Source organism: Castor canadensis, chromosome 7 (assembly GCF_047511655.1).
Source record: "Castor canadensis chromosome 7, mCasCan1.hap1v2, whole genome shotgun sequence".
Taxonomy (NCBI): domain Eukaryota; kingdom Metazoa; phylum Chordata; class Mammalia; order Rodentia; family Castoridae; genus Castor; species Castor canadensis.
In genome coordinates this window covers 9,161,359-9,188,598 of record NC_133392.1, presented here as the reverse complement: position 1 = coordinate 9,188,598, position 27,240 = coordinate 9,161,359, and the positions used below count along the sequence as shown (strand labels likewise).

At 40.1% G+C, this 27,240-nt stretch overlaps 2 protein-coding genes across 2 annotated transcripts in view; one reads left to right on the top strand and one right to left on the bottom strand.

Moving 5' to 3' along the window:
• Positions 1-54: 54 nt before the first annotated feature.
• Positions 55-15,412, bottom strand: Ikzf5 (IKAROS family zinc finger 5). The gene is made up of 5 exons (XM_020171772.2): positions 15,267-15,412; positions 13,690-13,838; positions 5,940-6,118; positions 3,799-3,981; positions 55-2,320 (listed from the first exon to the last, which is right to left on the bottom strand). Exons 3-5 carry the CDS (start codon positions 6,070-6,072, stop codon positions 1,377-1,379), a joined length of 1,260 nt encoding a protein of 419 aa, XP_020027361.1. The 5' UTR covers positions 6,073-6,118; positions 13,690-13,838; positions 15,267-15,412; the 3' UTR covers positions 55-1,376.
• Positions 15,413-15,510: 98 nt separating this feature from the next.
• Positions 15,511-27,240, top strand: part of Acadsb (acyl-CoA dehydrogenase short/branched chain) — a 29,839-nt gene continuing 18,109 nt past the window's right edge. Inside the window, exon 1 of the mRNA XM_020171775.2 lies at positions 15,511-15,636. Coding sequence (XP_020027364.1) covers positions 15,595-15,636 — 42 coding nt within the window. The 5' untranslated portion in view covers positions 15,511-15,594. The remainder of the gene's footprint in view (positions 15,637-27,240) is intronic.

The window sequence follows — 27,240 nt, the reverse complement described above, 5'->3', positions numbered from 1 at the left end:
CAAGGTATGAACCAAATTAAAAATAATTTTTTTGCAAAACAAAGAAACCAACAGTAAGTAACAATATATTTTATTGGTTGACCAAGCTCTCTTCAGAGTAAGCTAGTTATTACACAATATAAAAACAATAGCTTCCTATTCAAAATGAATTATTCTAAAGTACTTAGCAAGTATTACTTTTATAAACAAATGTCATGTTTAAATGCATTTTATATCTACTTTCACACTTTTTTATCCTTTCCTACTAAGGCGACGATTCAGTTTCCATACAGTATTGTCATTGTACATAAAGACTGTTAAAACTGCAAATAAGAATTACAATTTGAACTCACAGAAAATATTTTATGGCCAGCTCTGAAGAGGAGACCAGGATCTGCCTGGGCACATGTTCTTCACCTTTTCCACTTTTTTTTGGAAATTATGGGCAATAAATGGATAAAGGGAAGAAAAAGGAAACTTTGGAGGTTTTTGAAGGGCTGAATTTTAAAAAGATGGATGACTTCATTATAACTCTTTGGTCATCAAAGGAATAGGAATAACAGGCAGAGTCTCACTATAGTTAATCTCACCTGACATAACATCAGAATGAAGAATTTAAATGAAAAATTCAAACTGAAAAGTAAAAAGTATCTAAGACGAGTATATTACCTGTTTTTAAAAATTAAACTGGAAGTATAAAAGAAGGCCAATGAAAAACTAACATGTTTAAACCAGACATTGAACAAATATATTTTAAATATTAAACACAATTTTCAACTAAAAAGTCTTGAATTCCATTTTTTCAAGCTTTCATCTATTTTTCATAACTGTAATTTTAAGATAATTGTTTTATATTGCCCCTTGTAGAAAAATTTACTACACTGAAATAGCTTTCCTATTATCAGCTGAAGTGAAACTACTGATTCAACTTAAGGGATATGAACTAAACAGTATTTCAATTAAGAGCAATTTTAAAGGCAGTTTCTCTACAAACACTGAAATATGTTGTAACAAATTTTGTAAGAAAAAATTCTACCATTTTGAAATATGGCAGAAATAACATTTAGCTCTCATACACATACTGAAATATCAATAGTATGGATAAGCCTTAATGTCTATGGACCATAAATGTGGGAAACTTAAATGAACACCTGTTAAGATTCTGTACTTCTATCCTTGTATGTTTAAATGAGAGGAAAAAAGATACCAATCTGTCTATTCTAACCCATAAATAACCCTGACCATATTTTTATGAAAAAAATTTCCACTACTAAATTTACATTTTATAATGGATAAACTTTAAGTTAGTAGATACCTATTAGGGATAATAAAAAACAAAAACCAAACTACAAACCCCCAAAAGGCCCAAAACAAGTAAGCAAAACAAGTGATTGTTTTCAGTGTTGGTTATGTTGCCCTCTTGCAAAATGACAAGCAAAATCATACTTATTTTTACATTTGCATCCACATATATTACACTGGAAAGGATTTTCATACCCATGACATCCCATATGAATAGTGTAAAGGATATTGTCTGCAAAGTACATGTCACAGTGCTGGCAGTGGTGCAGAAGCTGAGGATCCTGGACTGGCAGGGTTGGGGCTGGAGTGCTTGGCTGGCTGTTTCCTATGCTGGGAGTACTTGTGTGGGCACTTGGTTCGCTGCTTGGCCCTGCCACTGGACTATAGTTCCTCTGACTGTGTGATGGCCTTGGTTCAGGGCTTGTGGGAGAGGAGCTCTGAGGAATACTTGCTGACACAGCAGAAACCACTGCTTGGGCAGACGGCTGCTGAATCATGAAAGGCTTTTCATCAGGGCAGGGAACGACATCAGGAGAAGTGGGATTTTGGTTTTCAGGTGGTAAACTGGACAATTGTCCTGCTAGAGTGGAAAGCTGATTTAAAGGGTTGTCAACCATGAGTTCTTGGGGGTCCCTTGGCAGGCCACCAGCTGGTGTGGTTTTCGCCATACTTTCATAGGAGTCAGTCTGTATATTTGGGATTTCATGGGTAAAATCATTCAGGTAGTCTGGTTTCTGAACCACCATGGAAGGTGGACTTAAGTTGATTAGTGCTCTTCTGCTATACCCCAGATTGCTTGTTTTCTTCTGTAAAACTCCCCACATTTTCTTGCTGCTTAAGGAAGACCTAGTACCTTTAATTGGTACCATTTTATGCTTGCGCCTTCGATGATGGGACAGATTACTTCGATCACTGCAGCGGAAGGAACATAATTCACATTTGTATGGTTTTTCTCCAGTATGGGAACGCATGTGGGCTTCCAGATGACGCTCATAAGCAGATGCAAATGGACATAAGTGACATCTATGAGGCTTTTCACCTGTTTAAAAAGAAAAATGGAGGAGAAACTGCATGAGTGGCTCATTGATGGAAAATTTTGTATTTGTGTGTTCACTGGATTTTGGAATTGATCAAAAGAAAATGCTTTTCAGAAATTCACATTTCCCATAAAAGACTTATTTATTCAAATCTGTAAAGAAACCTGCAAACTGAAATAAAGCTTAGGAATTCATCAGTAACAATTTGTGCCACACACTTAAGATTCTATTAACCAAATATGAAAACTGTTAAAAGCTTTAACTGACATTTGGAAAAATAAGAAAGTGACAATAATATTCTTTACTTAATGATTTTATCAACAATATGCTGCAGTTAAATGTTCATGCATAAATCCACACATAAACACTTGTTCATACATAGTCACACCCATATACACCCTTTCCTCCAGGGAAAAAAAAAATACAAAAAATCTTTTTCTAAAAAGTCCTGTATGAGCCAGGTGCTGGTATCTCACACCTGCAACCTAACTACTTGGGAGGCTGAGATTGGGAGGACTAAGGTTCAAGGTAGCCACAGCAAGTAGTTCAAAGCCCAAAGAGTTCTCAAGACCCCCCCCCCCCATCTCCAGAGCAAAATGGACTGGAGGTGTGGCTCAAGTAGTAGAGCGCCTGCTTTTTGAGCACAAAGCCCTGAGTTAAAGCCTCAGTTCCACCAAATAAAAAAAATTCTTACATGAAATAGAAAGTCCAAAATTAAAATGAGCTTCCTGGTCCAAATATAAGTCATTTGAAATGTCCCTACAAAATTGCCAGCACTTCTCATCCAACTTCCTACTCTTCAGTTGCCATAAGGAATAATGTTAGTTAAGGCTGTTAACTAAAGATACCCCAAATATGTAAAATAAATACTTGGATGTCATTCACCTAACAAGTAGTGAATGCCTACTATGTGCTAGATGTCCAGATAGCTCTGGGGGAGTACAAAGATGGGCTTGCCATAATTCCTGTCCTCAGGAGACTTTTAGCCCACCATGATGATTTGAGAAATGGGCACAGGATGCCATGGAACACAACAGAAGGATATCTGGTCTGGTCTCAGGTTGGGGCAGGGTGTAGGCAGGAAAGATTCTGAGGATGGCTAAGGTTAGATCTGGGCTTAACAGCTGTATGGAAACTTTTCTCCCTTTCTATAATTAAAACAGTGATGAACGGATAAAGATAAAAACATTAATTCTAGCATCAACCGCTCCAACCTGAGAAGCAGATGCTGAGAGATGGCGAGACCAAGCAGAGAAATGGCTGGGGAAGGACAAGCTCTACAAGGAGCCTCACTTCCCACTGTTTTACGCTGTTAAGCTACAGCTTTGTAAAAAAAAAAAAAAAAAATGGAGTAATTTCCCCCTGATCCAAACTTTACATTAATCTTTATCTGTGAACAATCAGAAATACTTGGCCTTGCACTCCACATTCTCTCTCCTGCTCTTAGAAGAAATGCTTTCCCCAGCTGTTTCTCCATTACCTGTGTGGATTCTAATATGTTCGATAAGCCTTGCTGTTCCTTTGCTGGCGTAGTTGCAGTACCGACACTTGAGCTTCCCATCAAAGGTCCTTTCAAACCCGTCTACTAACATTCCTGAGTTTTCATCCAGAGAAACTTCAACAGATGGGTGATCAAGTCCATTCTGATCACCATCTGTTCCAGCTATAAACAAAGTATAGTAAAAGAAATTATGCATCTCAGAGTCAACTCAGCATTTTAGTCATAAGTGGTACAAAGTCTTTCATAAACTGACAGCTTACTTTCGAAAAGTTAAATTCATAAAATAACACACTTTCTGAACTAAGCCTAATTTTATGGAAAGCAGTGTTATATTCTGAGAGCTATTTATAGGGGGATCTCAAATTTACACATAAATTGTATGTCAACATGCTTTTAAGAAAACAAGGTGAGGAGATAGAGGGAAATAAAGAGATTCATTTAAGAGTGATGGCATAGTAACACAAGTATCTAGGAGGCTAGCCATTCCTACAATTTTAAATAGCAATTGTAACAATCTCTAAAAGGCTAGTTCTATTTATTTTAGTTTAAATCATTAATGAATTTTCCACTGTTCCACTCAGCTTATGTAAGTTCTACCTTCTGGGAATACATTTAGGATCTCAAAAGTTTAACTATGCACATACCTCTGAATGTTAGGACTGTAAGAATTTCAAGAGCTAAAAGATGTTTGACTGTTTGCTTTTAATCTAATCAGACTACTTTGTATACAGAAGGGGCAGGTACTCATAATCAGGAAAACCAAAATAAACCAAAACGTCACAGATGAAACCCTGGTCTCTTAAATCTCAGTCCAAGAATCTGAACACACTAATTCTTTTTATTCCTACAGTTTCATGGGAAAAGGACTCCTCCATGCCGGCACGTATAGTACTATCATGCTCAATTCAAGGCTTGCTCCACAGTTTCCTCCACCTCCTACCAGGAGAAGTTAAGTAATTTTGCTGTTTAGGGCAAGTCCAGTATCCAATAAGGACCAAGTGGAGGGACAAGGCTCAGTGTCTCCCTTTCTTCTATGGCTTTCCTAAGCCAATGATGCTCATTTTGATGCATGAATTTCTTGGGGATCTTATAAAAATAAATTGATTGACTAGTTGGGGTGGGGGCAGGTGTTTTACATTTCTAACAAGCTATCAGGTGACCTTGATTTCTGCTGCCAGTCCTGGATCTTAAGGTCCTAGACAGTCTAGGTTAGAGGTCAGCAAAGTTTTTCTACAGGGATGAGACAGTAAATATTTCAGGCTTTTTCTCTATGACACTACTCAATTCTGCCATTAGCATAAAAGCAGCTGTAGAAAATATGTATGTTGCAGACGTAGCTCAGTGGTAGAGTGCTTGCCTAGCACATGCAAGGCACTGGGTTCCACCCCCAGTACTGCCAAAAAAAAAAAAGAAAGAAAGAAAAAGAAAGGATGTAAACAAGTGAGCATGTATGTGTTCCAGTAAAATTTTATGGACAATGAAGTTGAATTGCATGTGTCACAACATTATCCTTCTGAGGTTTTGTTTTTTTTTTTCCAACCATTTTGAAATATAAAAACCATTCTTAGCTTGCAGGCAATATGAAAGCAGCAGTCTAGATGAGGCCTGTGGGCAGTAGTTTGCTGACCCCAAGCTAGGTTAGTCTGTGTGGTCTGCAAATTAGAGAGTTTACCTCCAGCATGCTCAGCAGGTCTCGGCTTTATCTATTCTACTTTCTCTTCTTGAATGGGTAAACATGGTCAGCCCTTCTTTCTTCAAGAGGAAAGACACAGAAAACCCCAACAAAAGTTGAGGCTCGGGTCTAATCCACATTTCCTGATGCAAACTGGGTAACTGGGGGTGGGAGGAAGCTGATGTTTTGATTAGCTACAGAACCTAGAAGGACAAGCAGGGGATTCAGAGACCCTAAACTTCCAATAAGACCATATGCAATCCATCTACCCTAGCAAAAATCTGACATGTTCAAAGAAGAGGAAAAAATGCTGTGTTATCTTTCTAAGGGCGGGGGGGAAAGGATGATTCACATTAGTGAAAAGCAGTGTTCATGGTACGGGTAGTTATACACAAACATGAGTACATTTATCAAAGTGAACTATTTAGTAATATTGAGATGAGTCTACCTCCCTGAAGAGCCTCTGCTTCTTTGTCCCCACTAACTGATCCAGAGATCATGTTCACATGATGGGTCTGTTGAGTCAGGTATTCCTGAAAATCTTTCACGAAGTCCAAAGGCTCTGGTTTTTTTTCACCCATCTTTGCTTTCTTTGTATGTGTCTTTTAAGTTTAAAGTTCGTTATACCTAGGGGGAAAAAAAAGAAACATGATTTTACACTATTTAGAGAGATCCAGTACATATTAAAACAACAGTGACAAAAACTATTTTAAGACACTGTACAAAGCAACAGAAAACATACTTTGTGCCTCTAAATACCTTATAACCTTTGTGGTAAACTAAAGACACAGAGAAAATGACGAAAAATATATTTAATAAATAAACCAAGATTCAAACTTTGTCATAGCTGACAGAAAAAAATTACAAAACAGAAAAAAAGAGAAAATTTATTCATAATAGCCAAATACTGGCAATTACCCAACTGACCCCACCCAACACACAGTACAACAGATAAATCAGTTGTAGCACGGCCACACAATGGCTACAACAGTGAAAATGAGCAGACTTCAGCTGTGAGCAGCAATATGGATGAATCTCACAATCATCGTGTTGAGTGATAGAAGCCAGTTTCATGGTGTATCATTCCATTTACATAAAGGTCAAGAGGAAGCAAACTTCTCCAGTTCCAGAAGTCAGAACAGTATAACCCTCACCAGGGCAGTCAGGGCCTCTTACTGGGAGAGATACAAGGGGAGCTCCTGGGATGCTGGCACTCTTTTGTTTCTTCATCTTGGTGCTGATTTCATGGATTTGTTCAGTTTGTGACAATCCATTAGCTCACGCCTTATGACATATGAGCTTTTCTGTGTATATGGCAGACTTTAAGAACAAGACAATATGCTGAGAAGTGAATAATCTTCACGTCTACCATGAAAGATGGCAACTTTTTAAATGTAAACTTAGTCATTCAGTGGTTTGAATTTAGGAAAATAAGTGTTCTTCATAAGCACACCTGCAAATTTAGGTTGGCTTTACAGGAATGAAATAAAACTTCTGGATCAGAGGGTCTACATATGTCCAGCTTTAGATACCACCAAGCAGTTTTTCAAGATAAGTGTACCAATTTGCACTCCCACCACAGTGAGCAAGAGTTCTGTAGCTTCGTGTTCTCAACAGTGCAAGCACTTTCACTTTAGCTATTCCCATGGGTGTGTTTTCATTTATATTAATTCCCTGATGATTAATGAAGTTGCATATACTTTTTAGTAAGTTGATTAGCCCCTCTGATACCCTTTTTTGAGTAATGCCCATTCGAGTCTTTACTCATTTTTTTTTCTATTAGTTGTCGGTCTTTTCCTTTATCAGACAAATACATTTTAAGTATCTCCTCTCACTCCGTGGTTTCCTGTTCAATTTCTTAATGGCAACCTTTGATGAGAAGCTCTTACTGAACGCTTTACACTTAAAAGTTTAAGAAATCCTTGCTTAGGGCTGGGCATAGTGACTCGCATCTATAATCCCAGCTACTCAGGAGGTGGAAATCAGGAGGATCACAGTTCCAGACCAGTCCTAGCAAAAAGTTAGTGAGACCCTCATCTCAAAAAATAAGCTGGGCATGGTTGTGTGCACCTATGATCCCAGCTTAGGCAGGACACACAGGTAGGAGAATTGCAGTCCCAGGGTTCTCCAGACAAAAACACAAGGCCCTATCTGAAAAAAGCAAAAAAGGGCTGAGGACATGGCTCAAGTGGTAGCACACCTGCCTAGCAAGCGTTAGGCTCTGAGTTCAAACCCCAGTAACACTCCCTCACCCAAAAAAAGAAATGCTTGCCTACATCTTACTTGAAGATGATCTACAGTATCTCATTCTGAAGGCATTAGCATTTTTACCTCTCTTATTTTTACCCAGAATTTACTTTTGAGTATGTGTCAGCAATGTGCACTTAATTAACAAGCCTCTCTCCAGTAGGCTCCAGTATCATTCTTCTAATCAGGTGGTTATATTCAGGAGGCTTTATTTCTGAACTCTCTATTCTGTCCTATTGGCCCATGTGTCTAGCCTTGTAGCCGTAACGTTGTCTTAGTAAGTTTTGTTATTTCAGTAACAGTCTACCATTTTGGGTTTTTTTTTTCCAAAAATGTGGAGATTATTTTCAGTCTTTGTCAGCCTTAGTTTTTTCTGTTTGTTGTTTGCAGCGCTGGGCATGACAGAGTCTCATACATGCTAGGCAAGAGCTCTATTACTGAGCTACATCTCCAGCTCCAGCCTAAGTTTTTAAATGGGGAAAAAGTGCGGGGTTGCAGAATGAGGGGGTTTCACGCACACAAAAAAAATTCCCAAATTTACAAAACTTGACCAACCTTATAAAAAACAAAATTTCTACACTTTGATTTAATGAACACTCTAGTGGAAACAAAACTACCCTTGACTTTGCCACTACTACAGATCATTATACTTTACAACAATGCAGTGATATCCTGAAGAACTAACGAAAGACATGTGAGCGTTCACATTTTCCCTGTGGTTACCGGCCCCAGACTGATATATTTTATTTTCATATTTCTTTCTTTCTCCTTACATCCAATCTGCTCTTTACTCTGAACACAATTAAGGACCTGCAGGTGACTGAATTATCACTTAATGTAATATTTTTGAATAGTTCCTTCCTCCCTTCCTAGAATTGCCCAAAGGTTTTAAAATGTTATTATTATTGTCTCTTTCACTGTTTTCTAAAAAGCTGAAGTTACTAAAAGTCCATCCTGTGAATAAAGAGAGTATTTTGCTATTACAGAAAGGAACTCTTTCAGCCTTAAGTTCCCTACTTTATAAACTGGGATAATAAAATACTAACTTACAGTACTATTTTAAGGTTTATACTTAAGTATACACAAAGTATTGCAACCTGTACAGCATATGGTAAGCTGTCATACAACAGTAACTACTTTTGTAATCACACACACACACACACACACACACACACACACACACAATTTTTTTTTTTTTTCTCTGGTGGGACCGGGGCTTGAAATCAGGGCTTCAGGCATGCAAAGCAGATGCTCTACTGCTTGATTCATACCTCCAGTCCATTTTGATATGGTTATTTTGAGAGACTGGGGTCTCACAGACTATTTGACAGGGCTGGCCTTGAACCATGATCCTCCCAGTCTCAATCTCCCAAGTAGCTAGTATTATAAGCATGAGCCACTGGCGCCCAGCTTATTTTTGTAATAATTATTTTTGCAGGGAAAAAAAAAAAACTTATACCTTGGATTAAGAAACTCCCCACTGTCTCAGATTCAAAGAGTTTTATCTTTCTCTATCAGTTCATAGATTTGGCTGGAGAATATTCTCAACACCTATCAGTTCCTTAATTCATAAAACAAACATGAACCACCTTAGTCTCTTAAATTCATATATCCCAATCTGTAACTTGCTAAGTCCACCTGCAATTTCCCAAAGTTGCTCTTCCCATTTTGCTGTCAGGTCACCTCTTCATGTCACTCACTGGCTCACCTTTCCCAACCTTTTGGACCTTTGCTAGCTTTTGCACAACTTTGTTTCAGTTTTCTTATCTTACCAGGTTTACTTGAACTGGTTCTCTGTCATTTCATTATTATTTGTTTTGTGTGAGTACAATTGATTCTGCTGATTATTTGTTCTTTAAGTTTTGCCCTTTGGTTAGGGAACATGAGCTAGTTAGCCCCAATGAAAAAGATAATCAAGAATAAGATCCAACAGAACTGGAAGCAATACGCAGACCTCTTCCCTTTTGTGGCCATCGCCAGAGCAGTGGTGGTCAAAATGAAGTTCAATCCCTTTGTGACTTCTGACCGAAGCAAGAGCCGTAAAAGGCATTTCAATGCACCATCCCACATTCACAGGAAGATAATGTCTTCCCCTCTTTCCAAAGAGCTAAGACAGAAGTACAATGTTCGATCTATGCCCATCCGAAAGGATGATGAAGTTCAGGTTGAGTGAGGGCACTGTGAAGGTCAACAGATCGGCAAAGTCATCCAGGTTTACTGGAAGAAATATGTCATCCACATTGAGTGGGTACAGCGGGAAAAGGCTAATGGCACAACTGTCCATGTGGGCATTCACCCCAGCAAGGTGGTTATCACCAGGCTAAAACTGGACAAAGACCGAAAAAAGATCCTGGAAAGAAAAGGGCAAATATAATGAAGAAACAAGTGAGAAGATGAAGAATAAAGTAGTCTTATATACAACTTACATTAAAAACTGCCTAAGTGAAAAAAAAATAAGATCCAGAAAATAGAGGGAAAGGACATGAAAGTAAAAGAGGGACTATTAGAGATGTGGAATGGGAAAGAGAGAGGAGAAAGGGTAAGAAAGGGTAACCAAAGGGGTAAAAAAGATCAAAATACATTGCATGAATGTATGGAAATATCATAATGAAATCCCTTACTTTGTATAATTAATATACACTAATAATAAAAAAGAAAATAAGGCAGAAATTTTTTTGGAGGTAGAAGGAGCACTGGGGTTTGAACTCAGGGGCTGTACCTTGAGCCACTCCACCAGCCCTATTTTTGTGATGGGTTTTTTCGAGACAGGGTTGAGAACTATTTGCCTGGGCTGGCTTTGAACCGTGATCCTCCTGACCTCCGCCTCCCTGAGTAGCTAGGATCACAGGCATGAGCAACTGGTGCCAGGCTGGGTCTCAGGATTTTGTCTGGTGCTGGCTTTAGATCACAATCCCCTACTTATGTCTCCAGCATACTTGGGATTACACACACGCAACCCCCAGTTGGCTTGTTTGTTGGATGCGGGGGGAGGGTCTCACTAACTTTTGCCCAAGCTGGGCTGAAACTGTGAACAGTTAAGATTATAGCTATGTGCCAACACACACAGCCAGGAAAATTTTTTTTAAATTGTATGTACGGTCCTATCAATTGTCTGTTTTCTAATTACAAAAACCATAATTAAGAAGGTAATTCCAGTATTTACATTGCAACTTAGCATTGCTTCTTACCAATTTATATGAAAACTCATGTATTTTCCCCTGAAAAGCTGACTGTGCTTTGATATGCTTCAATAAGCAAGATAAATCTTACTAAATCTTGATTACAAAGCCTAACACTGCTACAGTACAACATGTGACAATGCAGTAAAAACAACAAGATTGCCAGGAAGCAAGCCAAAGAAAATGGTATTTTTATACAAGCATCTCAAGTTTACGAACATAAATGAGCCCAATTACAGAGAAAGGCTGACATATTTTGACAGTCTGGGTTATTATCACATTGTCACATTATAAATTTCACTGTGTTCCTTGCCATAAATTGTATGCTGCTTTTCAATTATTCATAATGAACCAAAGGGGGAAGGGGAAAGATGTTAATGAAATAAGGGAAGTTAACATTATAAACATGAAGAAAGCTCTTCTTAGAAATTAGAATTTCAAACATATTGCTATGGTTTAACCTTAGGCATCCTGCCCTGGGAAAATGAGGTGACATTTCCTACCTAAGCACCTGTGTCCCACAAGACCACATCACTCACATCACACATATCCATACATATCCATGGCAAGACGAATGGCAGGCCAGCCGCTTGCTCCAGGCAGGGAAACAGACTCATGTACATGGAAGACGCCTAAATCAAGTGGAGTCTTTGTTTAAAACCCAGTTTCCTACATCCCAAGTCAGTATTTCTAAGCACAATCTATGAAAAACAGTAATTTTGAAGCTACCGAAAATTACAAAGAAAATACAAGTTTTCTATCTCAACCATCTTCGTCCTTAATAAATCATCAGTCTCAGAAAGTTTAATCTAAGAACTCCACAAATTAACTAATACCTAGAGATACTACTAAGGCACTGTTAAATCTAAAAACCTTCACAAACATAATAAAAATGCTGCATATGAGGATTCAACCAACTCTGGATGGAAAACATTTTAAAAAGCTGTATCTGTATTAAACATGTACAGACTTTTTTCCTTGCCATTGTTCGCTGCATAATACAGGATAACAACTAGTTACACTGTATTAGGTTTAGGTAATCTAGAGATAATTTCAAGTATATAGAAGAGGTGGGTGTGGTGACATGCATCTATAATCCCAGCATGTGGGAAGCTGAGACAGGAGCCGAGAGTTCAAGACCAGAGTGTTCAGGCCGAGAGTTCAAGACCACCCTGAGCAACACAGTGAGATTCCATCTTTAAAGAAAAAAGCAAAGTAATGGGAAGATATGTGCAAATCCTATTCCATCTTATGTAAGGACCTTGAACATCCTCAGATTTTGGAATCAATCCCCAAAGATACATAAGGGACAACCAGAAATATTTTAGGGTCTCAGCAAACTATAATTTTTTTTCCCCAATGGTATTGTTCCAAATAGCCAACTGAACACCTTGGAGCTTGTTAGCTAAAAAATTACTTACAAAAAATTTCAATGTAAAGTCATGTCACCAGAAAATGAAACATACTTAAGCATTCTCCATTACTGTAACAGATTCTGATGGTATATTCCAAGCCAGATCTACTACTCTTTCTGCTTCCTGATATTGTAATAAACCAAATTTTTATGTCCCCTAAAATTCACATGTTGGAATCCTAACCTCCAATATGGTGGCATTTAGAGGTAGGATCTTTGGGGATAACTAGGTTATGAGGGTGGAGCCCTCAGAGAGGGATTAGTGCCCTTATAAGAAACAGAGCATCCGCTGAGTTTTTTGCTACATGAAGATATAACCAGAAAGCAGACCCTCGCCAGAAACTGAATCTGTTAGCATCTTGAGTTTAAACTTCCCAGCCCACAGAACTGTGAGATAAATGTTTAAACCACCCAGTCTATAGCAATTTGTGATAACAGCCTAAACTAAGACAGGTATCTACTTACATCAACCAAAGAGAACTATTTTCAAACCTTGTAATTAAAAAAAGAGATTGCCTATCTAAGAATTCAGTTGTGATATCCCAAAAGAACATGAAGACATCTTTACCTTCAAGCAGTTAACTTAAGCCATTCTCCAACCTTCTTTGGTCTCTGATAAAGAATTTGTCTTGATCTTTCTTTCTCAGTCTCATAAGTACATACATATGTGTGTGTGTGTGTGTGTGTGTGTGTGTACATATGCATATGTGCAACATACACAGAACCTCTCAACCAAGAGCTATTTAAAACAGATGAATCAGGATGTGAATTAGACAGTAACTACAACTATGAAACACAGGTTAATACAAAAACCAGAGAAGAAGCTCTTTCAAATACCTCCTCCCAAATTATGGAAGAATTTTAAGAACATGATTAGGGAACAGTAGGGTATATTTCATTTATCTAGTATTTTTGAGAAATATTTATATTAAAGGGTTACTAACAATAAGGAAGAATACTTAGTAACTAACTTATTTATACAATAACTTAATTTGGGAGTTAAGCAATCCTGTGCATATAAATATGTTACAGTCCCATAGATGTGTTTACTTCTACAGCCCAATAATTATGCCTCAGTCTCCATGAGAAGAAGAATTAAGAATCTTCTTCTCTATTAAGAATCTCTATTAAGAATCTTCTTCTTAATAGAGAAGGCTGGCAAATGAGGTGTGATTTGTCTAGAATAACATGGGTCTTGAAAAAGAATTAGAATATAATTCCTGATTTCATAATTATCAAAATTCTTTAGAGATAAAAAGGGACACTGTGATGAGGCTCTGAGAAATCAGAAAGCATAATACAAAACATAAATAAAACTGTCTTGGAAGACATCCAAAAGAGGAGTAATACAGTCTAACCTTTTCACCCCAAATCAGTTCCACCTTTTTCTTGCCACTTCAACATTGATGAAATGTAGAGTAGTCGAAATTTATTCTGGAGACACACCAAGGGACTCCAAAAGGCCATGGAGGGAATTTCAACTAAAATTCAAAAGCCATAAAGAGGTCTGCAAAGAAAAGCACAAAAGTCAAAACCTCATTAGCATCTGAAGGTTAAACTAATAAAACAACTTGTGCCAATCTTACCATTATCACTGGCTGAAAACAGAACTAAACTAACAGATCAAAGAACAAAACAACAGCCTCATTTCAGCAAAAGCTCCAAAGGATTACCAAAGAATAATACGTGCTTGGTTGACTCATCTTTTCATTGGTGATTTCAGAAGATTTTTGACAAATTTTTAAATGTCTCTAAATTTAAGACTTTAACTTCATTTGTTCACAGTACATTCTAAAAGATCAGGCTTAATAGTGCTGAACAGCTACAGAGGCATAAAAAGCAATACATTAGTCCCATATTAGGGAAAAACTTGTAGCAAAGGCTTTGGGGGGGAAGGACCCCCACCACTGCCCAAGAAGAGCACATCTGATCCTCATCTTCATTTTCCTTTCTGTCACAATATAACAGGTGAGAAACACAGAACCATTAGGGGGAAAAGAAACCAAACATCTCAATTCACTGCAAGAAACTTCCAACATTAATCTCCATACATTCCTTACATTAAGGAATGTATATGTTGAAGACGCGAAGTAAATCGAACAGAATTTTGACATTGTTAGTCCATATGTTTAAAATGTTGTTTTGGTTTTGCTTCTTCTAAACTTAATTTCCTGAGCTCTCACAAATTTAGACGCCTTTATATCTTCTCTCACTTATCACTCACTCCTCTTTCTGGTTCTGACCAGCACATTCAGGGGTCACTAAATGGGCCACGTGGTTACTGGCAGTTAGGGAGCACCTGAGAGATGTATGGCACTCCAGACCCTTAGTTGATCAGAGACCTAAATAAACCCTGACAGCACCTGGACCTGCACATTTGCTGCAACATCTTCCCCAAACCTCACAAGTTCCCAAAACCAGAGTGCGTGTGCAGCAGAAACGGATCCTGGCAGGGTCATGAGATAGAACGCCAAGGTTTACAAAGCGCTCCTCCCAAACAGCAGCCGGGAAACCGGCGTCGGGGCTACAGCCTTGCCAGGATTCAGACACCTAGGAGACCCGCGCTCAGTTGGCCCCTAGCCCCTGGGACCCCGAAAAGAAAAAAAATCCTCGGGGCGCCCCCTGCACTGCCACCTGTCAGAGCCCAGGGCAACCTCCTACCCTGGAGCCTCTGAGCGCCAGCCCGACGGCGCCCACACAGAGACACTGCTTCCTCCGGGCTCCCACCCGCACCACCACCCTCCGCACGCCCAGCAGGCAGGTCCGGGGTCGTGACCCTGCCCACGGACGGGTCACGCACGACCCTCCGCGGGGGATGAGGCTCGGGCGGGGTCAGCCGGCCCGTGGAGAACTCGGATCTTGCTTTCCACCGTCCCTTCTACCCAACCCAGTTCAACTGCGACGCCGCCATCCAAGCCGGCAAGCTGCTACTCACCACCTGAAAACTGCACCGAGTAACCCCCACCGCCTTGTTCAAAGCCGCTGCTGCCGCCACCGCCGCCGCAGTCTTCGTCACCGCCGCCGCCGCCATGTTTGTTGTGTCTCCAGCTCCCTGGCCGCCCCCCTGCCTGGCTCAAGTCTCGCGTGAGTAAGGCGTGGGGCGCAAGCGGAGGAGAGAATTGTATGTCTCTCTTGGGGTTCCGTAAGCTTGAGGGGGCGGGGTCTTTGCGGAGGGGCGGGGCTAAGTGGGCGGGGCCCTAGTAGGTTGGCTATTGGCCCAGACTCGCTGAGAAAAGCAGAGCGACGGTCCGCTTGCGGCAAGGATGGGGAGTCCTGCGGGTTGGCTGCTGCGTGGCAGTAAGCTGGTGAGTGCGTTTGTGGTGGGCGTCTTGAAGGTTCGGTGCAACCTTCGCCTTGTGTGATCGCCTGCGAGACCTTCTGTAACGGGCCCGGGACGCCCAGTGAGCCCAGCTGCATGTGCCGGGCGGGCGTCTATCCCACTTGGCCGAGTCTGTCTCCGCGACCTCGACCTCCCTTCGGGCTCCGGCCCTCCTGACAGAATCGGAGAGCTGACTCAGCAAGATAGATGTCCTTTGCAGGCCACTGAGTGGGTCCTGAGACCCTGCCAATCTCAGATCCTCGTAGTATTTTTGCAGAGATGTCACCTGTTCCGTGCCTTGACGATTACATTTTACTTACCCTCCCCTACCCCCCCCCTCCAAAGACTCCTGGTCTCATTCTAAGCCCTCTGGCCGTCCAGGGAGCCTTCTGTCACGACTGGGGCAAAAAGGTCTTCCATGGAGGGGCCCACCTCGACCCAGGGGGCCCATCTGATCCCATGTGCTCGAATTGGAACTGAAGCCAGCCTCCCTGCTCTCTGGACCTACACGTATGTTGGGTTTTCTGTCAGGGCTGTCCCTGCCACGTTAAACACACCTAACCTGCGCAGCCCTTCACGTCTTCTGGCTGGCCTTCCTGAGCCATCACACACATTTGGATACACTTGGGTTTGTCATTGGGATTTTTCTCTCTGCCGACGTTCGTTTTTTATATTTCCTTTGCTGTTGTTTTAATAAGTTAAAGGCTCTCTTACTGTTTCTTCAGAGTTGTTTGTTCGTTTGGTTGGTTGGTTTTTGTTTGTTTGTTTGTTTTTGGTGGTACTGGGGACTGAACTGAGAGGCCTCTCACTTGCTAGGCTGGTGCTCACCCACTTGAGCTTCTTCAGTCTTAATGCCCAGAGGCAAGACTCTTACCTCTGTCTCACATTAGGGATAATTAACTTTGTTTTACAAGCCTACAGTGTTCAGAAAATGAGTAAAGCTATGTCAGTGTATTGTCACAAAGAAAAAGAAACAGAACATAATTGTTGGTTAATGTAGCAAAGGAAATTGTCTGGGTTTCACATTTTGACTCTTTTAGAGCGAACGTTTATTAACTGCACACTGTGTGCCCTGGGTATTCTTGGTCTTCTGCTTGCTTCTGATATCATTTAATTCTCACAAACATCCTAACAAACTAATTTAATCTTGCTGATGAAGAGATTGCTGACAAAGTTTGAGTAACAGTCCCAAAAGCAAGAAAGTGATAGGACTGGTATGCAGACCTGATTATAAATCTGACCTTACAGCGCTACTGCTCCTTCTACATTCTTCATGGTGTCAGAGATTTGTTTTGTTTGGATTTGCTGATTTTTATTGTGGCTTACAGTCCTTCATAGTTTTTAGAGCTCTTTTACATAAATTAGCATATGTACTGATTGAACCTTGACTTGCAGTATAATGGTTAAGAATGTTATTTAATTTTTTTTGCAAGCTTGGGATTTGGATTCTTGTTTGTCACTTGTTTGGCATAACCTCAAGCCAGTTGCTTAACTTCTTTGGGTCTCAGTTTCTTATCTGTAAAATGAGAAGAATAATAGTACCTACTCCATAGGGGTTGCTGTGAAGGAGTTGTTCATATGTTTATGTAAGGCACTTAGAATAGTGCCCAGTGATTCAAATTTCATTAAATTTTAGCTCTTATTGCCATGCATGAGGCATTGTGCAGATAAATAAGGACTAAAACACCCCACCTTCAAGAAGTTTTACTTTAACTGAAGAGTTTAGAACCATATCCAACTAACCACTTATCACTTAGGCATGGAACAAATCCTCAGGGGTCCACAGTGGGTTTCTGAGTTCAGAAGAAAGAGCGATGACCATGAACATTGGAAGAGAAAGGCTCTTTAGAAGCTGGGGGTGGGGATGGGGTGGGAAAAGTGGAACACCGGGCAATGACACTGTAGCAAAAGTGGAATGAGGCTGTTTTAAGAAATTTGGGAATTTATCCTTTTGGGTTATGGAAAGCCATTGAAGGTTTAGCGTCTCAGAGGTATTTAACCAGAACTGAAGTATAGTTAGATTGCTGTGGTAGCAAGTGACATGAAAAGTACAGAAATGCAGGTTAGGGCTGATTTTGGTCTATATGCAGAAAAGATAAATGGAGAGCCCAGCATTTACTGAAAACTTACAGTAGACCAGGGAAATGTTTTGTGTCCACTGTCGTATTCACTCTTTCTGTGAACCCTATGAAGTAGATATTAGTGGCTTCATTTTGCAAATTGAAGAACTCTAAAGCAACACCCCATGTACCCAGGTCACACAGTGTTCAGGTTGCAGCGCTTGTACTCAGCCTAGAGACCTTCTCAGGCCTCTTCTGTTCCTGCGGTGGATTAGAACTGCCCTGACCCATTTTTTTTGAGCAGCTCAGTTGGTGAAGAATCAGGCCTTCCAGTGAACCTATGGTTCCAAAGCCCTTTTAGGCACCTTGATATTTATGAAGAGGTGATTCTTGGCAAATATCCTTAAGGTGATTCCATATCAGATAGTCCTTCTTAGAGGCGTATCTGCAAGATAGTAGTCTCTAAACTAGATATAAATTTTGTTTAGCTATTAGCTAATCTTCAAAGTTAGCTATATAGCTATATTTGCATATATTTGACATCCAGGTAGAGAAAGTCTGGTAGGGTGCCATGATTTTAATGTGGCCTCCAAAGTTCATATGTTGAAAACTTAATCCCAAATGCAGAGGTATGGGAGGTGGGGCTTAAGAAGAGGTCATGGGACACTGCCCTCATGAATGGACTATTTTTTGTGAGAGTGGATTCCTGATGAAAAGATCATTTCAGCCTCCCCCCCCCCCCCCATCATAGGATGACATGAATATCCTCACCAGGGGCTAGTACCTTGATCTTGGACTTTACCTGTTATAGCAGAACAGAACAAAATGGAGTACGACAGGAGACAAACATATTATTCATGTGTAACAAGGGAGAAAACATATCATAGGCCATGGCAAGTGACTTCCCTACTCTCTTCCATTTCCTTTTCTGCAAAGTGGAAGAGTGAGATGTTATGTGCTTAGAATAACTCCTGACACATAATAAATACTGAGTGAACAGTAGCTGTCCAAACAGGCAGAACCAGTAATTGCAAGGAAGGAACACAGGGTCTTTGCTTTATGGAAAATACTTGGGCAAATCTTGGAGATGGTAAGTTTACAACAGAATTCTTTACATCAAGAAAATAACATTTTTAATTGAGGAGATGGATGTATGTGTTAAAGTGAGTATTAGGACATTAGAAGACAATGTATTTGTACTGCTAAGGGAATAGTATGAGCAGACTTGCATACAAGATACGGGACTTGAACAGAAAAGGATAGCTGGGTTAGGTAACACAGTAGAAGAGTGAAGATTCCAGGCGAAAGATGCATGTGATCAAAGGTGTGTAGGTAGGGAGATGCTGTGCTCAGATAAGAAATAGGGCGCCAGTACAGCTGATGTGATGGGTGGAAGGGGCTCTGATGGCAAGCCCCAATCATGATAAGGAGTTTTGGCTTCTCCAATCTAGGAAGCTTCTCCACCCTAGAATCTAGCCACAGACTGAAGCAAGCACAGGCTTATTCTGCCCCTTCTTATAGGACAGTAGGTCAGACAGAGTTGCCCACAGTCACACCTAACAAATTTGTTTACCAGAACACAGGCTTGTATGCCGTTGTATGACGTTCATCAACGTAGAGGTGGCCATTTCTTTGCAGATGCAAATACAGCTTTGTTTCTCACTCTTCTTTCTCTCTGGTGCCAAGAAGACTAAGTAAACATGAACACCCTCTTTGGCAGCATAAGCTTCTTTCTCCTTTTTCTCAAGATCTTTGCCCACTAACCTTGTCTTGGGCCTACATTATCTTGATTTCTTCTTTCTTAAGGGCTAGACCAGGGTTTCTCAACTTTGGCACTGTTGACATTTGGGGCCAGATCATTTTCTATTGTGGGGAGCTGTTCTGTGTGTTGTAGGATATTTTGAGTCATCTTCTGCCACTACCCACAAGATGTCAGTAGCGTTCCTGAGTTTAGACAACCAGAATGTCTCCAGACTTGGCCAGCGTACTCTTGGGGCAAACTGACCCAATCCAGAATGACTGGTATAGAACTGTATGGTGTTATGCGAGTAAGGAAAGGTAGCCTTTTTTCCTTATATCCTGGTAGGAAACTGGCCATACCCAGTTTGTTGACTATAGAAATTGATCTACGACTACTGAGATTCCCAGGTGCTGTTGTGAAAAGCCTTTACTGGGTGAAGTGGCCAGTAGCTTGCTGAAGGAACTCACTGAGTGAGATTCTGAAGGGACAGAATTTTACAGGTCCATCTGTGATGTAACAAGCCCTCAACTCCCTGATATCCCTGGTAAATAGAAAGGAAGGCACATTAATGAAAAGGAAGGCTTGAGAAGATTTAGAAGGTAAAGTGTTATGTTTTACCAACACTTTAAAAGCTGGTTAGGAAATAGGTCTGAAAAGTAGTACAAAAGTCAAAGCTAGAGATCTAGGTGCTAGCCAATGCCACAGATAGATACAGGGCATCCAAGGGATTGTGAAGAAAGAAGAGAGGACAATTCTGTGCCTTTGGAGTAGAGTACAGACCATTTGGGTAAATATTAAAGGAAGCAAAGATGCAAAAGAAGAACTGGTACGATACTAGTTAGAGGAGAGTTTGCGACACATATGCTTTGCACAGAATTGGAGCAAAAGAAGAAAAAGGCTATTTCAAACAAAAAGAACCAGCAGAATTTGTGCCTTGTGAAGTGAAGAGAACAAACCAATGACAGCAACCACAGCAGGGCCAGCTCTTGGAGATGCTGGAATGAAAATCCAGACCAGCTGTGAATGCTTTTCCTGCCTCTGTGTCTCAGTTGGTGTCCTGACCTGCAAGCATGGGCTATGCAACCCTGGGTCTGGAACTTGGGACTCCTAACTTCTACTTAAGTGTTCTTTCTGCTGCATAGTTGTCTTCCCCGAAAAGGTGGGAGGGTTTCAAAGAAATTCCCATACCTAGAAAGATGTTGGACGCAAATTATTACACAATAAAAAATTTAATTTCTTTAATAATCCTATCTTTTAAGATTTCTTTGGAAATAGAAAAAAAGCAATGCTTGGTTTATTTTTGTACATTGGTAATTTAGGAATGAGAACTTACTGGTTTGGCCAAGGTCACACAGAAAACAAACAGGTATCCTTTATGTTGATTCCTGGGCACTGTGCCTTGTCTTGGTTTGTTTAACGCTCTTCAGAACAGCTGCTGTTACTCTTGTACTCTTGTTGGAGTACAGACCATTCTGTACTCTGGAGAAGAGATGAGGAGCCATTCTGTAACTTACTGCACAGTAGTCTTCCTAAGACCCCCAGTGTGTGCCTGAAACTGAAAATAGTACTGAACCCCTAAATATACATACCTAAAAGAAACCTTTATTTTTTTCACTTACAGGAAGCACTTTATCTTTGACATATCAAAATTGCCAGCTTCACTTCTCTTGCTCTTTAGGACCGTTATTAAGTAAAATAAGTCACTTGAACACGAGGATTAAGGTATCACAACATGTAGTCTAGCAGGTAGAGAGTACTGTACAAATCCATACAAGTCCTGACACAGCAGATCCTCACTGCTCCTCCTCCTCCCCGTCCTGCGAAACCTGTAACTACCCTGGCAGGCTTCCGCCTCTGCCAACCACACCAGTGCCTAAGGAACAGCATGGCCATTATGATTCCAGTAGCCATCTGACTGCCTGTCAGTCAGTCCAAATTCTTGGATTAAATAGTAGCCCAAGTTAAATATTGTCTGGAATCCTTCAGAATTACTTATATGCCATATTGATCCTTATATCCAAGAATTGTGAAAAATACTGTTTTCATTTTGATTTGGTTAATTAACCTAAGGCAGCAACAAACAATGAGGTAACTAAGCATATTGGCCTTTTATCCTGTGTCTGTTATCTAAACAATAATTCTGAAGGGCCTTCCCATTTTTGTGAATCAGCTTTCAATCACTGTAACAAATACCTGAGATAATCAGCTTACAAAGAGAGGAGGTTTGGCACGATATAAAAGACAGATCCTATTCAAAAAATAACTAAAGCAAAAAGGATTGGTGGGCTGGCTTAAGTAGGAGAGTGCTTTCCTAGCATGTGCATGGCACCGATTCAAAAACCAGTACCACCAAAAAAAAAAAAAAAAACCCAAACTAAAAAAGTAGTCCCCACCTCTTAAAGGTTCTACCACCTCCTAGTAACATCACCCTGGCAATAAAGTCTTTAATACATGGGTCTTTGGGGGACATTTAACATCCAAACTAAAATTCCCTCTACTAATACCTCTTTTTTTTTTTTTGGTGGGACTGGGGTTTGACACTTGGAAAGTATCACTTGCAAAGCAGGCACTGTACTGCTTGAACCATACCTTTGGTTATTTTGGAGATGGGGGTCTCATACACTGTTTGCCCAGGCTGCCCTCAAACCTTGATCCCCTCCATCTCAGCCTCACAAGTAGCTAGGATTATAGGTGTGAGCCATTGGTGGCTGGCCTGGAATACCTCTTATGTGTGTTTTAGGCAATACGTATACATTATCTGGCATTAGTGATACAATATTAGGTGTTTTAATTCAATTCTTCTGAATTGTGGACATAATTCTTATAAGCCATACCAATTTTTGTAATTTTAAGACCCTAAAGTAATTTATTTAATTTACTTTGGTGCGATAGAATTTTTAAACTTTTATTTTCAGATAATTGTAAATTCTTATGCTGTATAAGAAGAAATACAGAGAAGTTCTGTACATTCTTTAATTTAGTTTGCCTCCATGCTAATTAATACCTTACTAAATATATAATATAATATCACAACCAGGAAATTGATGTTGATGTGATCCACCAATCTGTTTTAGATTTTTTCCATGTGTATGTGGTTCTGTGCAATTTTACTACATGTATGCTTGTCTGCCTTTCACTTAAGGCCAAGTTAAAGACTTTTCTAGCAGCACAAGGATACCTGTGTTGCCCTGTAGTAATCACCCCCACCCCCCTGCCCTGATCTTCAATTCCTGGCTTTTCCAACTGTATTGTTTTATTCCAAGGATGTTAAATAAGTAGAATTATTCAGCAGTGGAGTTGGGGTTTTATTTGTTTGTTTGTTTGTTTGTTTTTGAATAGTATTCCATTGGAGGAGAGGGGAAAATTTTTTTAAAAATCTACCCTTTTAGGTTCATTTGCTGGGGTCTGAGAATTAAATGAGAAGAGACAGATTAACTGTAGTAAAAGGTTGATTTGGGATATATAACAAACAAACATTGGGCTGGTTAGGTGAATAAAGTTAAAGATTTAAACACTGTTCCCCTCCCTGCCCCCATTGATGATTTAACTTTCCATGATGTTAGCTCCTGCCGCTCACTGTGGCCCAAATATATTAAATGGAAAATTCCAGAAATAAACTGCTTATCAATTTGATGTGTTGTAAGAACTTTCGTAAGTGCCACAGTGTACCCCCAGCACGACATAAAAAAAATTATATTTTAAGGAAAACAAATTTAAAAATTCTGCCAACACTGAGTTCCAGATAGATCCCCACTATAATGGGGATGTGAAATGGGTGAGTAACCCTTCACCACTGAAGATGGTGTCTGCCTTTGTTACAAGTAAAGGTGCTGTGAGCATTGTGTACAGTTTGGAACTTAAGCTTTCCTTTCTCTGGGGTAGATATCCACTAATGCAAGTGCTGGTCATGCACACCTTCCTAAGACACTGCTAAGCAAAATCCAGAGTGGCTGTACTGTTTTACATTCCCACAAGCAATGTAGGACGATTAGTTTCTTATCACCATCTGGCATTGTCACTAATTTTTTATTTCAGCCATTCCAATAGTGTGTGATTATAGCTCACTGAATTGCTTTACTTTTTAAAATATTCTTTAGTTTTCTGCAAGATTGGAGAAGAGATATTCTGGTTAGTTAATCATTAAAAGCTCCTTTTTTACAGTGTTATACACATCCCCAAATCAGCAGCCACAGTCAGAACATTAAACTTAAAACTGAATCTTCTTAAAATACAGCTGCATGTGAAAATGAACCTTGTGTTTCTCCTGTTAATCTGTTCACTGTCAGCCCCACTTCTATACTACCATTTAATCTAGAATAGTAAAGAAATATGTGTGTATACATAGTTCTATTATTTTATCACAGGTAGATATATGTAACCACTAATCAAGAAGCAAACTTTTCCCATCTTGCAACATTATTTATAACAAAAGGTGTTCCATCATATCATCCCCCTGTAACCCTGTCCTGCCCTCCTCTGCCTCCTAGGCATTAACTTTTATTAGTATCTTATGTATCTTAAAGTGGAACCTGGTTTAAAGAAACAAGCTGTTGTATATAATGAACTGTTTTATAACTATTTTTTAAAAAGTGAAAATCCTATGTCCTATTACAAAAAGATCTCTAGGATATATTACTATGTGGAATATAAGACTTAGCGTAGGATACACTTCCTTTTGGAAAGGACAGGGAGGAAAATAAGAATGTATATTCCTATTTGCATATATTTGTTTAAGGATACTAAAAGGATACAAAGGAAGACAACATTGTGGGGAGGTTGATTAATGGGCCAGAGGGAGATGGAGTAACAGTTGTTTGAAACTTATTACCTATTTCAAATAAAGAGAAATTATAAAGCTAGGCTACTAGACAGGGCTTTGTTTGGTAAGCATAGCAATTATCTTGAAATCTAAGCAACAGGTGAATGGGTTGGCTTTTGTTGAATGTGGTTGAAGTTTCTTCTCCAAAGTCATGTAGGTAAAGAAATGTTAAAGAAGCCAAGCCTGGTAGCCCACACCTGTAATCTTTGCTACATTTGAGACTATCCTGGGCAGAAAGTTGGGGATACCCATTTCAGCAATACGTGCACCTGTCATTGCATGCTACATGGGAGGCTGAATTAGGGAGGATCAACAGCTTGAGGATAGCCCAGGCAAAAAAAAAAAAAAAAAAAAATTGAGACTCTATGTCAGTGGAAAAAAGCTGAGCATGGTGGCCTGGGCCTGTCATCCCAGCCTAGGCAGGATACATAAAATAGGAGGATCACAGTCCAGGCCTGCCTGGGCAAAAAATGAGACTCTATCTCCAAAATAACTAGAGCAAAAAGGGCTGGAGGCATGGTTCAAGCAGTAGAGCACCTGTCTCACAAGCATGCAGCCCTGAGTTCAAACCCCAGAACCACCAAAGAAAAGATTAAAGAAAAAATTATTCAGTGATACTTGTTAAATATGGGAAGGAAGACTTCATTCAGGACCGTCATCACAATGGGTATTGGATCATGTCAACAGGGGATGGAGATTATACCATCATGATAGGTATGGGACAATGTCAACAGGTTCTTACAGTAGGGGGTAAAGATTAGGCTCAGCTCTGAATACAGCATGCGCAAGTAGACTGTATAGCCAAAGAGCGGGAAATTACCAAGAGAAAACATAAGGTAAAAAGGGGATTCTGGCTAAACTGACCTAACAGGATTTTTGCTAAAGGCAGGCCAGGGTGGTAAAACATCTCCTGAAGAGGTGGGGAGAGGTAGAGACTGATGAAATATCAAGGGTGATCAGATATTGAAAGTAGGGGGTGGTTCTGGCTGAACTGACTTAGCAGGGTTCTTTTGCTAAAACTAGATTTCACAAGGAAGTGAACAGATAACCTTGAAGAAGATTTAGGGGTCTAAGCAAAGTTTGAACAGGCAGAGACTCTTGTCAGTAAAGCACAGATTCCAGCCCAGGCTTCACATTAGTCTTCTGCGGGAACTTTTCAGAAATAAGGAAGCCCAGGCCTGAGTCTGTTGAATCACCAACTTAAGTAGTAGGGCTAAGAAGCTCTTTTTGTCTTGTAAGCTTCCCAAATGATAGGAATGTCCAGCCAAGAGTTGGGGTAGGAGCAAAGGCAATTGAGTGTTCTGAAACAAAGTGAAAATAGCCAGATTAACAGGGGAAAAGACATACAAGCTTACTACATACAAGGGGGAATCACAGGAAGTGAGCACCCAACAACCCATAGATGGTGAAGCTCATATACACTACCCTTCTTACTGGACCCAAGTCCATCTGCTCACCACTTGAAAGCCAAGACTCAGGCAGTTAGAGTTAGTAGAAGGGACATCAGCTTTGAATAAAGCTACACAGAGAAGCATAAATAGGATTGAGGACCAGGCTAGCCTGGGCATAAAGCGAACACCTATCTCAGAAATAACCAATATAAAAAGGATTGGCAGCATAGCTCAAGTGGTAGAGCACCTTCCTAGTAAGTATGAGATTCTGAGTTCAACTCCAAGTACTACCAAAAAAAGAAAGAATGAACTTTCACCTTTTTACTCTGTGGTCTCTTGGCATATCCAAATTGCTAGCCTTACTTTTCTTGCACTTTGAGGCCAGTATTACGTAAAATAAGAGATATTGGAACACAAGTACTGCTATTCTATAACAGTTAATCTATAACCTAGATGTTTATGGTATTATTAATGGGCCATGAAACACAGCAGGACAAAGGGGTGATTCAGGGCCTGTGCTGAACAGAGTGAGCTATGAGATTTCCTTAGGTATTCAACATGCAATTTAATTTTTAGAGGTGGTACTGGGAATTGAACTTAGCATGCTTGGCAAGTGCTCTATCATTGAGCCACGTCCCCAGCCTATGGCATGCAATATAAAACTTTAAACTGTTTATTTTTTAAATTTTCAGACCACCACAAGTAACCAAAACCATGGGAAGCAAAACTGCAGATAAGGGGTATGGAGGCTACTGTAAATGATTTTTAGGGGAGATGACTGGACCCAAAGAACAGGCAATAGCCTGTGGCAAAATTCACCTTAGCCCTGAGTCACTGTAGTCTTCTGTCCTTCAGTTAATCTTCCTTGTTCAAAGCATTTGGCCGGTCAGATGTTGAGACCTTTGCCTTCCTTCTAAAGGAACTTTTCTGGTCAGTTAAGGCAACTTCAGCAAAAGTCTCTCTCTGCCCTTCAGGAGAGAGAGGATAGAGATGGAGGTGGGAGAATCAGAGAGACCTCGAGGCTGCTCCCTTAGTTGAAAGTACTCAGCATGCCAAGCATTAGAAAGAAACTCTTGATTTAAGTCTCAAGAGCACTTGTTTCGCAGACACTAAATACAGTGGTTGGTAGGTATTCACAGAATAAACCAGTTTCTTTAATTTGATTATGTATGGCTTTCGTCATCAGTTAGGTGCTTAAGAAATCAGTAGAATGGTCCTGCAATGTCATGCTGAGCTCACTATCTAAAATCTACTGCCAGTCTTTCCCAGGCAAGCCTGCTTAGAAGTCCCAAAGCATGCATGATGCAGGCAATTACACATACGTTTAAAAGTCTTTAACATTTTCATTAAACTTTTCTAATATCAGGACCTAATATAATTGGCATTCATATATATACAACCCACTTTTGCTACAGATTTATTGTTAAAGAAGTAATACAATACTGACACTCCACACTTCCACCCTATCCTCAGATGTAATCCCAGCGCTGGAGCTGATACATATGCTTCCAGTTCACATCTTTAAACTTTTACCACAGCTGCGTACACCCGTGAAAGTATATGCTATCATTTGGCATGT

What these genes read in the sequence shown, in the direction of transcription:
- Ikzf5 (XM_020171772.2), bottom strand. Translation starts at nt 6,072, where the DNA reads ATGGGTGAAAAAAAACCAGAGCCTTTGGACTTCGTGAAAGATTTTCAG. An exon ending in AGCAGAGGCTCTTCAGGGAG is followed by an intron (nt 3,982 to 5,939) that starts GTAGACTCATCT and finishes CTTTGTTTATAG; the next exon opens with CTGGAACAGATGGTGATCAG. An exon ending in ACATATTAGAATCCACACAG is followed by an intron (nt 2,321 to 3,798) that starts GTAATGGAGAAA and finishes CTTTTTAAACAG; the next exon opens with GTGAAAAGCCTCATAGATGT.